General features: G+C 43.6%; 1 protein-coding gene across 1 annotated transcript; it reads right to left on the bottom strand.

The window, feature by feature from the left end:
* Positions 1-7,950: 7,950 nt before the first annotated feature.
* On the bottom strand, positions 7,951-11,567 carry LOC118783321 (mitochondrial uncoupling protein 2-like). The gene is made up of 8 exons (XM_036537126.1): positions 11,441-11,567; positions 11,070-11,201; positions 10,734-10,948; positions 10,309-10,516; positions 9,363-9,560; positions 9,039-9,140; positions 8,654-8,834; positions 7,951-8,523 (listed from the first exon to the last, which is right to left on the bottom strand). Exons 3-8 carry the CDS (start codon positions 10,857-10,859, stop codon positions 8,409-8,411), a joined length of 930 nt encoding a protein of 309 aa, XP_036393019.1. The 5' UTR covers positions 10,860-10,948; positions 11,070-11,201; positions 11,441-11,567; the 3' UTR covers positions 7,951-8,408.
* Positions 11,568-11,851: the final 284 nt, after the last annotated feature.

Here is an 11,851-nt window from a genome sequence, read left to right as displayed (position 1 = left end):
TCATTGCAACCAAAACACATGTCATTGTAGCATGAAAGTGTTTTTATGCTAATGCAATCAAGCACTGTTCATATAAACCCAAATATGATATCATAGCAAAACAATGAAAACGTGAGTGTTTTGGTGTTCCATATTAATACAGTGTCCTAAATAGGAGCAGGTATTTTCAGTCTTGTCCTGCTTTAGTGCATGCCTGTATGCAACAAATTAAACCACTGAAAATACCATCAGCTGTTAAAGGTGCTGTTTTATATGACTGATGAGACATTGTTTTTACTCTAGAACCATGCTGAGATCTTATCTCGTTGCCCTTCTGAGTCTGTCCAATTTTACAGTTACTGCATTTGGTTGAGACTACATAAAACATTGCTGTATTAATAGCAATTCTTGGTATGTGCTTGGCTTGATATGGACAGGTTTGGATCTAATGTTAAAGGCTGTTGTTTTTTTGCCTCCAGGATTGCGTGTTTCATAGATAACAGCAGAGATGAGGAGACTGTGGGGTCAGAGGTTGGCAGAGAGAAGGAAGAAGGGGGGACGGATCTAAATTTACCACCGTCTCTGCTGTGCCGATCTGACGGTGTCTGCCTGGGGGGGTTGGGTGAATTCAGGCTGCTGCTAGTATCTGCTTCTCAATGTCATAACCTGGGCTACCTCCTTTCTCTGCCTTTGGTTTCTCTGCCTTATTCATATGTCAGCTTTCTGTATCAGTCAGGTCCTATAGCGCTGAAGCAGGCTTGATTCAGACATTTCCATTTCAAATTTAGACCACTTTTATCAGTTTTGTGGTCAAAAAGGAGTCAGTGATGGAGGGCAAAGAGACCGCAGTTGCACAGACAGCTTATAATCAGCATGAGTGATTGACACCATCAGCGGCCTCTTACTGATAAAAAAAAGAATGCAGCTATAGTTAATGGTGTCTTTTACAGAATACTTTTTTTTCCCTTGTGCAGGATTGGTAAGGTTTGTGTCATGTTGTGTGTTGATTTCAACCTTAATAGGGTAGGGGTCCATCAACAGCCTTGTAGACAAATGCCACAAACCTGCCCTCAGATCCTGTCTCCATGGCTGTAGTATGGAGATAAGATGTTAATGGCTGCTATTGTGGATGAGCTGCCGCAGGTGAGCGTCGTTTGGCCGCCTTGTCAAGGGGAAGTGATGGCATGGTAATCTGTAACCCAAGCACAGGGAGACAGCGTTATCCCTGACACCGCCCGACCCTACCGGCCTGAGGAAACTCCGCTTTGGGTAACACACGAGGATTGCCCCTGCCCAAACTCAGGCCAGCTGACAACAAAGCCGCCAGGTCTCCGAGGGCGACGGAGTGTCGCGCCTGGCAGCCCCGCGGCACAGCTGGCAGGTGGGTGAACCTGAACTTTTTACCGTCACATGATAGCTCTGATCGCTCTGTTTCTGTCTCCACTGAGGCTGATCCGCAGTCAGCCAAGGGACCCTGACTCAGAGTGTACACAGTAAAAAAAAAAAAACACCCTTACTCAAGCAACATTATTTCAGCTGATGTTTTTTTTTTTTTTTTTTTACAGGACTGGGCGTTAATCCAATAATGGTCTTCCCCAAGGCTTTGAAAGGCTATGAAGGGCCCACATTCATGTTTCCTAATCTTTTTATTTTGTTTATTGTGTGCATTTTTCCTTCAGTGGCTCTGCAGGTCCCAACATGGTTTGGATCGATATTACCGCTGGCCTACTGTAAGAAAAACAGAAACCTCCGAGCCCCTACAGCCCACGGATCAGCAACAAACACAGCAGAAACATGTGCTCAGTACAGGTACACCTTCTGTTGGCCAAATTGCAATGATGTCATTCACAGTTCATGCAGTCCGCGAAGGGTGATATCAAATACCCTCTGTTCTGTGCGATACATAAGAAGTGAATGATCCCCACATCAGGTCCAGTATAGGTTTGACTTTGTGTATTGTGTGTTTTGGAGTGATAAGAGCCTTTCTGTCGAGTGCTGTTGTCTGCACACTCTTTATACAGTGAGAATAAGAGTGCAGGATTTATTCAGCTACTTTGTCAAGGCTTTTTTTTCAGTTCTTTGTACTCACAGTATTGGTATGCAAAACGTCTCTGAGGTCTCAAAGCTGGCAAAACAAAACCTGCCGCCCACAGCTTTACTGATAAACACTGGTTGCGGCTGACACTGTGATATAATGGGGACTGTAACACAATAGGAAGACATATTCAAACTCCCATTTTACCTACCCCGCTGCTTTTCCTGCGGCTTGTGGGTTGTGTGAACCTCTCTGAAGCCAAATCAAAGAGCGCTGTTACCTCATTTGTGGGAAAGCGTACCCAGAGCCTCTAATTTACGTCTAGCCGTTCCCTCCCTGTGCTGTGGTGTGGGATATTATAATGTAATGTCAAACTGTGAACCGGGCAGAAAAAGGTGCTCCCAGAGACAATGGAATATTTTGTGCCTAGGTCTCATGTATGATGCATAGTGGTCTATACTCTATATTGAAGGAAGGATATTTTTTTTCCCTTTTGAACACCATAAAGAAAAGTCTTTAGGGCAATGTCAGTTTGTGTGGCCAACTGGATACTCAACTGCCAGTGACCCAGTTACACACAGTAATGGCATGACATACCATTGAGTAGCTACGTTGCGCATGTTATAAAACTGTACGCACTACAACTTTGGGTGTTCAATGCCAAGATATAAAAAATTATACATATGTAGATAGAAGTATAATTGTAATAGAGTATATCACTTCTAGCTAAATATATGACTTTGAATAAATTGCTCAGTCAAGTGTAAATAATGGAAAAATATTGTAAGTACATCAATTTGAGCAATACAGTAACTTAACCAGAATGATGAAGGTGAATCAAAGAACATGTGTCTCGGCTTTTACCTGCTGTGGGTCTGGAATCAGGTGATGCATATGTATTTTATGCTTCTTTCACCGAGAATTGTGGGCAGGTCTTGGTTGTCTGGGATCTACCTGATCCCCTGAGGGGTGAGCCTCAGGGTTGTGTGACCAGGTCCAGCTCTACGCCCTCATTAGTCCTGAAAACCAAAGACAGTGGCCTGTGCAGAAGACGTACCCAACAGGCCAGAAGCAGGAGGCTTTGTCAGACGGCGGGCTTGTTTGTCCTGGAATCAGACTTCTGTTACATCAGTGTCAACGACTGCCATTGTCACTGGCAGCTCAAATTGGGCAATTTTCCCATCTGTCAGCAGCCCGTTAAATGCCTTTGAACTCCGCTTCTCTGGGCCTGGTCTCCATCAGAGGGTAAAATTCGGCTCCTGTTTGGTGAAGGAGGTGAGAACCGCATGCAGAGGGTTCACATGTGACTTCATAAACTGCTTCAGATGCGAGCATGTTAGCATGCCAGCTTCTGTAAGATTGTCAATGCGCCAAGATCTCAGATGATTTTCCCTATTTAAATTGGAAGGAGACTGACTGATAAAAAGTGATGTGAGCAGATTATCACGGCCAATTATATGACTGTCAACTGAACAAGATCTTTTATGGTTTTCCAAATGTAAACGTAACAAGATTAATTGATAGAAGTGTATTTGTGCTTATGAAGCTATGGCAGTTTAGTTTTAGAATTGACATTTGAGTAATTTTGCTCTTATTTACCTAAGGCAATGGCAGTGCATCCACATGTACTCCGGTGTATTTCATTTTTCTCAGTGGGCATTTGTCAAAAAAATGAAACATTCACTCTGATTTGCAACCATCTTCCATACAAATTGCATGCTTTCAAAGCTCTCTGCAAAGATACAGCTGATATTACAATACTGCATGGAAAAGGTTATAATTTAGTGCAATGACTCCTGACCTCTCTGGTGCTGAACCTCAATGCTCCAGTTCTTCTCTGTGGAATGGTGCCATTATCATCCCATATTCAATAGTCCAGAGGTGTATATTTTCTCAATAAAAGTGAAAGATGGTGTTTTAAATCTTTTGTGTCTGACTTGGGGTCATCATCAAGGGATGATCTTCCACTCTGATGTCTCCACGGAGATTTTGAACAGAGCCTTGAACACATGAGTTTTGCAAATGCCATGGTTACCATTATAGTTTATTAGGCTTGGAAGTGAAAAGCTTTCATGGTTAACAGATGTAGCTCTTTCAAAAACTCAAAGACTGAAAAAAGCTGTGAAGGTGAGAATTCTCTGCTGCAAACTACAGTATGTTCATTTTCTACAGAAAGCACACCAATTAAGGTTTATTTCAGATACACAAACACAGCCAAGGAGCAGGACTCTTAACCGGAAGGTTGCCAGTTTGATTCCCTAATGGAGCACTGCTGTTGTACCCTTGGGCGAGGTACTTATCCCAGAATTGCCTCAGTAAATATCCAGTTGAATAAATGCATAACATGTAAAAAATCATAACCTATTTAAGTTGCTCTGTGTAGGAGCATCTACTAAATGCCAATAATGTAATGTATGTAATATAGTAATGTAACACAGGCTATCTGCATATTGAAGCCAGACCATGATTCACTGTGGCGTGTTGAAAACAGATGTTAGATCACTTTCAAGCTCTTCCTACTGGGCTTCAAACAATATCAGAAAGACACACCTGCCACTCAAGTCCCTCCAAAAATTAAACATTGGAAAACAGGGGGTGGAACACTGCAATAACGTAAAAACCACCCTCTTCAACAGCACTCCCCACTATGTTAAGCTATAGTGAAAGCATCATAGTGCAATTTCTGAGCCTGGAACCCTGCTGCTATTCATGATACTGATGCTGAGAAAATAAAACTATGCTTTTCAGTCTTAGAGGCAATGTTCCTGGCAACCACGTTATTATGGAAGCATCCATCTCAAAGCCGCAACTCCCCTGCTGCCGCGTCCGATAAACGTCACCTTCCGCCCTCGACGGGGGAATCAGTGACGCCTCTCCGCTCCCGCAGACTCGATGTCACCGGGGAGATGGAAATAAAGCAGAGGAATTGTACAGGTGTGTTCTTCTGTGTTGGGATGAGATTGTCACAGATTGTGTCACGCAGGGCCCAGCGACAAATGACCCGAATAGAGAACAGAGGCACCCTGGGAGAAGAGGACTCTGGTCAGCTCAGTGTGTAAGGTCACGGAAAGCTTCCCCCCACCACAGTCAGTGAACTGATATGAAAGCTGTCAGCGCTGATTAAGACAGGTAGCTGTATTAGTGTTGGCAGCCTGTAGGTATATTCAGCTGTCCCAGACAGAGTCCACAGGAGAAATCTATCTCATGCCTTCCAGAATCCGCTTACTCTCTCGCGCTCTCTCGCTCACACACACTCACACATACACATAAACACACACACACACACATTTGTACAAATAAAAAAACTATTCATTTTTGAACTTGCTAGTTTCCTGCTGCCTTTTAATTAAATGAATGTCCAATATGTGGTACCTCTGTATTGATATTTAAAGTATGTCAGTCAGTCATAGCAATGGATTAATTTCTTATCATTATTTGCCCCCAAGGCTATATCAAGCATAACAATTCAAAACAAGGGGCAGTTTCCGTGTAGCTAATCATGCTAAAATATACAATACAGTACACACAGGAACAGCAATAAAATGCAAATAAAAGTCCAAATCTTATTTGCTTGGGTGAGGAATTAATCTGTGTGGTATACAAGCACAGAATACAAATCTTCACATACCTAAAATACAGCCAGTTATCCAAGGATAACTCAGAGGAGCAGCAAACCTTAACGAGAGTGCTGGTGGCACTCTGGTTACCATACAGCAGATAGCCACTGATGACCCAGTGTTAATGGCTGACATAGGCTACTTCTTTAGCATCTGCGCATGGGTTAGAGGAAAAAAGGGTTGCAGCAGTATGACCATTTCCTTAAACATTTGCTGTTGTCCCATTCAATCATCACCAGCAGATACATGTTTTATAATGTCTGTGGTTCAATTTGGCTGAAACACCATGAAAAAAAAAATTTAAAAAAAGTGAGGAATAATTCACAACTCATTGTCCACTAGAGGTTGCTCTGCATCCACTTTCTCTGTTGGCATGGGAGCCTTGTCTTATTGACTTTAACAGATGGGGTTCCATGTTCCTGCTCATGTTACATCAACAGCACGTGTGGTTTGTAATTAAGCACATTGTGCAACATGATGATGACATTTTCAACACACAGATGAATTTAGAAAGAAGCATATGGCCAGCTACCGATAAACAGACAGCTACCGATAAACAGGAAAAAAAGCAGGTAACTGAATGGACATTGTAAATGACGCTACATAATGCAATATCACATGTGAAACAGCATTATATCCACATTTTTACATCTGTACAGATGCTTAAGAGCTGGCGGTAAACACAAAGTTGGCAGGTCAGGTGATGTACATATATCTTTACATAAATAGATAGTTAAAGATAGAAAATATTCTTACTGCCAATGTGTAGCACCCGCCTTTGTGAGCAGCAGTATAACACAGTCCTAAGAAGCAGGACTTGTAACCAAAAGGTTGCTGGGTTTGATTCCCCACTGGGGCACTACTGTTATACCCTTGGGCAAGGTACTTAACCCACTGTTGCCTCAGTAAATATCAAGCTGTATAAATGGATACAGCTGTATAAATTGTAATCCATGTAAGTCACTCTGGATAAGAGTGTCTGCTAAATGACAATAATGTAATCGCTACTCTGCATGGTCAGGGCCACAAGGGCTGTTATGTTATGATGGTGGACGGACAGATGACAGTGGTTCTGTGCCTCATTCCCACTTTAGGTGTGGAGGAGAATACTATGGGTTTGGGTACTTTAAACAACCTGAAAGACCTGGGTAATTTAGAAAAAGAAACATGGCTAACACTTCTCACAATACATAATTTTCAGACTGGTATTTGCCTTGCATAACCATGACCTGTTCCAGCCATTGGCCACATTCCAGCACTTGGAGCTTCTGGTATCTGTTAAGTGGTGAAGTTCTTGTCTGAAAAGGCAGAACAAGAGGGCTGTGACCCTCCACCTTGCCATTTGCTCCCAGTTACATGGTGTGGTTGTATTACGCAAGCAGTCCAGAAGGGTCCTGACTCGCTGCTAAGTGTTTATGCCCTTTCTCGGTATGCTGTGTCACTTTCAAACTGTGCGTAGACACCTTCAGAAACAGAGTAATGAAGTGTTTCAGTTTTTTTTCTTTCACAGTGATTTCTCCTCTGAACAAATTATTAATTCATGTTTCATGATGTTGTTGTAATGAGATCTCTTCCATTGTTAGTTGTTGTCTGGGTTGGCCACCCTCCTTCAAATACACGCCTGTTGCTGCTTGTTGCATTTACTTTGTGTTTATTTAGTTTTATGGCATTACTGTAGTGGGGATGGCAGGTTTTGTGATATGTGTGATAAGGTACCTTTTAAGAATCCTTGGTTTAGGATTTGGTTGGAAAGCAGAGTACTTTTCATGTTTTTGAGGTTTCTGTACTTGTACCATTTTTGAAAAGTATGTCAGCCTAAATGATCCAGAGCAGCTTTGTAAGTCTGTGCTGTATTTGATTTACAGTATGGAAATGTTTTTTAGGGGTTTGATATTTTCCATTAACTTCCATTCCAACAACAGGGAACCTAACCACAGTCTTCACTCTGTAGGCTACCAATGCATTGGTCTGCCTTTCATGTGCAAAGCCAGAATTGTGTTGTCTTTAGTAATGCACAAGTGCAAACCTTTCTTGTTTTCAGATGCATTATTAATTGGGAATGAGGATATGTTCAGATTTTTATGCCCCAAGCCTATTTGGAGCCATATTGTGGATGGGGTTTACTTTTCACAATGCCACTGATCATATTCACTGCACATTGCACAGGGGAATGCAGGGGGGTGAAGCAGCATGTCACTGTTAAATGCTGTAAGTGAACCTTCAGCATTGTGTGTGCTGCCGACGCCGCTGAAATTATTTTGATTTGGTGAGCAAAATGTCATTTAATAGTTTGGTCTTAATGGAAATATAACAAAAGAATTACTGAATTAGACATTTATTCAACATTCATCCAGATGTAAACATTTAACTTTGTAATACATTCAAGTAATTTCACCACTTTTATATTAACCAGCAATACAAAAGTGACAGCAAAACATGATGGCAAAACACGATGCCTTCGCCTGTAAACCGAAAACGCTCGATAAGACATATACACCAAAAGCGAACCTGTGCTCCCTTTTAGTGTGGTTAAAGTGTCCATTCTGATAGGACAGTTGGCACAAATCTGTCCCAAGTTATGCCCGTGGTCTCTCGGCTTGGCCGTCAGCGTCATGGAGACGGACTGCGGTGTCGGCACTCCGCTAGTCTACCGCGTTCTCCGGCGGGCGTATCTGTGCGTCTGACTGCTTAGCAACACAGACACCGAGATGAGCTCTCTCTGTACGAGCCCTGACATTAGCGTCAGAGAACACCCAAACAAACAAGCAGAGGCAGGCTCAGATCGGGGATTCCCAGGACTGCTGGGCTCTCGTCACGGCCCTCTTGATTTGCTCGTAGGAGACGAACATCACGATGTTCCAAGACCCCAGACGCAGGAAAGATGGCATGAACCTAGAGGAGAACAAAGCACCAGAGAGCCATTATTATACTGCTGTTCAAAGGGGAGTCAGGGCATTGCAAAAAGGGTGCTTGAGGTAAGCTGCTTTCTGAGGCTCTACTCCTCTCCTGCTCCAGTACGTACCCCTTGTAGAAAGCGGTGGGCCCCTCCTTGGTCAGCATGGTGAGAGCGCAGTTTATTGCACTGCTGTACTGCCCGGGGGAGGAGTTCATGAACCGCGTCTTCACCACGTCCACCGGCGATGCCACAATGGTGGTGCAGAAGCCAGCGCCAAAAGCCGCCGTGAAGTGGCAGGGAAGGTTATCTGTGGAAGAGAGACACACACGTTACATACGTACATGCAACACTCGAACTCACTTCAGATCCTTTAGTGTAATTCCCTGACATTAGAAACATGGCTCACTACAATGGGACATCATTTGTCATAAATTTTACTGTGCAAGCAGACTATTTAGAGCTGAGAAGTCTGCATGGAAAGTCCCTCTTGAGATTCCTATAGTTTGCCTACCTGTCATGAGATCATATTTTAAGATGAGATCTTTGATGATGTCATAGGTGACCAGTTCTGCGCAGTTCACAATGGCGTTTCGCGTTATGTTAGGCATGCAACCTGAAAGAGAGACAAAAAAGCAGACGAAATTAATATAAATAGTTGCTATAATTTAATACAAATGATCTTTTATTTGTTTGATATAATTGATTGATTTTATCTATTCAGTTTGTTTTTACTGAACAGTCCATGGTAATAAGATACAGTCAAGTAGGTGGTGGAATGTAGTCTTGGGGGAGAGACTTGACAGGTAAATTGTCGAAAGGCGAAAGGGTGAAATACCTTTCCAGAGGCCCCTGACACCCTCGTCTCGCGCGATGGTCCTGTAGGCATCCATAGTGCCGTTGTACCTCCTCACCCCGTCGGTCAGACGGACCTGGGCCTGGAATCGCACCTTCACTACGTCTGTGGGCTGAGCGAAGGCCACAGCCATCGCTCCGGTGGTGCAGCCCGCCATCAGCCGGCTGACAATACCGGCATCTGCAGACAGAGGGCGACAAACGTGAGCTACAAAACATCACGCTCAGAAAGTCTCAAACGTTCTCATATTCCTATCGAGTGCTCCTTTACCACTATGCTACACTGCTGCCACTATTGTATGATTTGGAAAGGTGATGCAGTGGATTGAGGCAAAATGAAGACTTTTGAGCGCTGGACACTTGCAAAAATAGGATAAGATGGACTGACTTCTTATCAAAGTAATGTCTGTGCTTACTAAAAGCCGAGGTGGTAAGGACACTGCAACAGCTGCAGCACTTAGATGCTACAGCTGCCTTAGTCAGCTCATAGTACTTCCCCCTATTTGAAATGCAATATCTCTCCAGCGAACTCTGTAAACAGCCCTGAAGTTTCACTAAAGCTTCCCAGTGGCACCAGAAAGGTCAAACTGACACTGGCTGCTGATACCTCCTGTGGACAGGGCAATTGGGGGGTGGGGGGGTGGGGTAGTTGATCCCTCATTCTAGTTTCCAAAACACTGGAGGGGGGCTTAACGCTCTGCTGGTCAGTTTCCCAGTCTGGGTGTCTCAGCCTCTCTGCCTCAGCTAATGTGCAGTGGGGGTTCTGGAGCAAACTAAATGCCATGCACCACCCGGGTAAGGGGACTGTGCATTGGTGGCAGTCGAGATGAATTGCCTGCTACTGGAAATGCAGCACATTTTATTATCATTACTACTAGTAGTAGTACTGTGTATGTCATAACCATACTGTATTGTCTGCATGAACTTACTCTCTGATCCACGGGTGTAGAACTGCTTCATGGAGTCGTAGAGCCCGATGCGGACGGAGGCGAAGCTCATCTGTCTTTGCAGACCGGCCACCAGGCCGTTGTACAGACTCCTGGGGCCCTCCATCTTCACCATGGTGGTGATGGTGCCGAACACTCCCTTATACTTCATCCCTTTTCCCCCCTCTGCAGCCCGGGCCTCCCCCTGAATCTGGAACACAGAGATGAAGGTGGCCATTTTAGGGCCTTGGAAATACAATACCAACGCACATCCAGATGTCATTGTTTTAATGTACCAAATGGCACAATATTTAATTAAAGAGTTTACATACAAAATTGCCAGGCTAGGAAGACCCACTGAAAGCAGTGGCAGGCAAAAAAAAAATAATGATGGTTCACTTCCTTTGAAGCCATATGTCTGTCCTCACCTGAAGCCGGACTTTGGCCGTGTCTAGGGGGAAAGTGACCAAATCTGCAATGCAGGCTGCAGTTCCAGCGCCGAAGAACTTGACTGTGGCCGTGGGGGCCAGATCTGTGGGCTTCATTCCAACCATGACTGCGCTGGGAACAGAGGAATTCCAAAAAGCTTCTCCGCAGCTCTCGGTTTTAATTTAACAAACCTGCAGCGATGTTCAGTCTCCACCTGCAATGTGAAGAAAAGGAGCACAGTCCCTAAATTTTTACATAGTGTGTATGACAAGAGAACACTGCTCCTTACACCGGTCATCTTCCAAATGATATCTTTGTTTAGGGTTTGTGGTTACCTGTCAGGATAGAGTTGATTATGTTTCAGGTTTCAGGCAGCGAGAAGTTTTCCTCTTGAAAGTGGTTGGCTGGTGTATAATCTTTGGCCATAAAACTGCTTAAGGTGTAGCACAAAAGCAGCATACCACTGCCTGTGAAAGAACAAATACTGTCAGTAGGAGGAAGGGTGAGAAGCAGCAGCTGAAATCAGTATCATAGTACAGTGATGGCCCACCTTCTATTATCACTGCAAATATGATGTAGTCACAATGCTGTCAATTCCCTTACATTTATTAACGTATGACAGTCTATTATTGAAGGATATATATCTTTAAAGTAATCTCATTAAATCGCAAAAAGGTATAGCACACGTCCAGCAAAAAAAAATTACCTGATTGAATAACGTATAGTAATCCAATGTTTCAGATTCAAAGTGTTGTAGTGATCCTGGGAGTTATTCCACAGAACTTGTTGTTCACTCTTTCGGGTGTCATTGGAGATGATTTGGTGGAGCGGTGAACCCTCACATTTATACCCGCCTGCTCTGACGCGCGTGGATGCCACGCCATTCATGACCCGAGTTGCGCCAAAGTGTGTCACGCCTAGGTCATACATATGCATGTGTGAAGTTCTCACGTTGTCAGACTACTCTTGATACTTGTTTTTGAAAACTTGCAAACATTATTGGCATTCTGCTTGAGAAATCTATTACCAAACAAATCGGAATGTTCTGTTTACTGTTTATGTTTTACTGACACCCTATTTTTCGCTGAATTCGTAATACGCGTGTAAGTAAGAGGCG

The sequence above is a fragment of the Megalops cyprinoides genome, chromosome 9 (assembly GCF_013368585.1).
Source record: "Megalops cyprinoides isolate fMegCyp1 chromosome 9, fMegCyp1.pri, whole genome shotgun sequence".
Lineage (NCBI taxonomy): Eukaryota > Metazoa > Chordata > Actinopteri > Elopiformes > Megalopidae > Megalops > Megalops cyprinoides.
The sequence above is the reverse complement of the archived record's forward strand: the minus strand, read 5'-3'. Positions and strand labels throughout refer to the sequence as shown.

What these genes read in the sequence shown, in the direction of transcription:
- LOC118783321 (XM_036537126.1), bottom strand. Translation starts at nt 10,859, where the DNA reads ATGGTTGGAATGAAGCCCACAGATCTGGCCCCCACGGCCACAGTCAAG. An exon ending in CGGCCAAAGTCCGGCTTCAG is followed by an intron (nt 10,517 to 10,733) that starts GTGAGGACAGAC and finishes TCTGTGTTCCAG; the next exon opens with ATTCAGGGGGAGGCCCGGGC. An exon ending in CTACACCCGTGGATCAGAGA is followed by an intron (nt 9,561 to 10,308) that starts GTAAGTTCATGC and finishes CTCTGTCTGCAG; the next exon opens with ATGCCGGTATTGTCAGCCGG.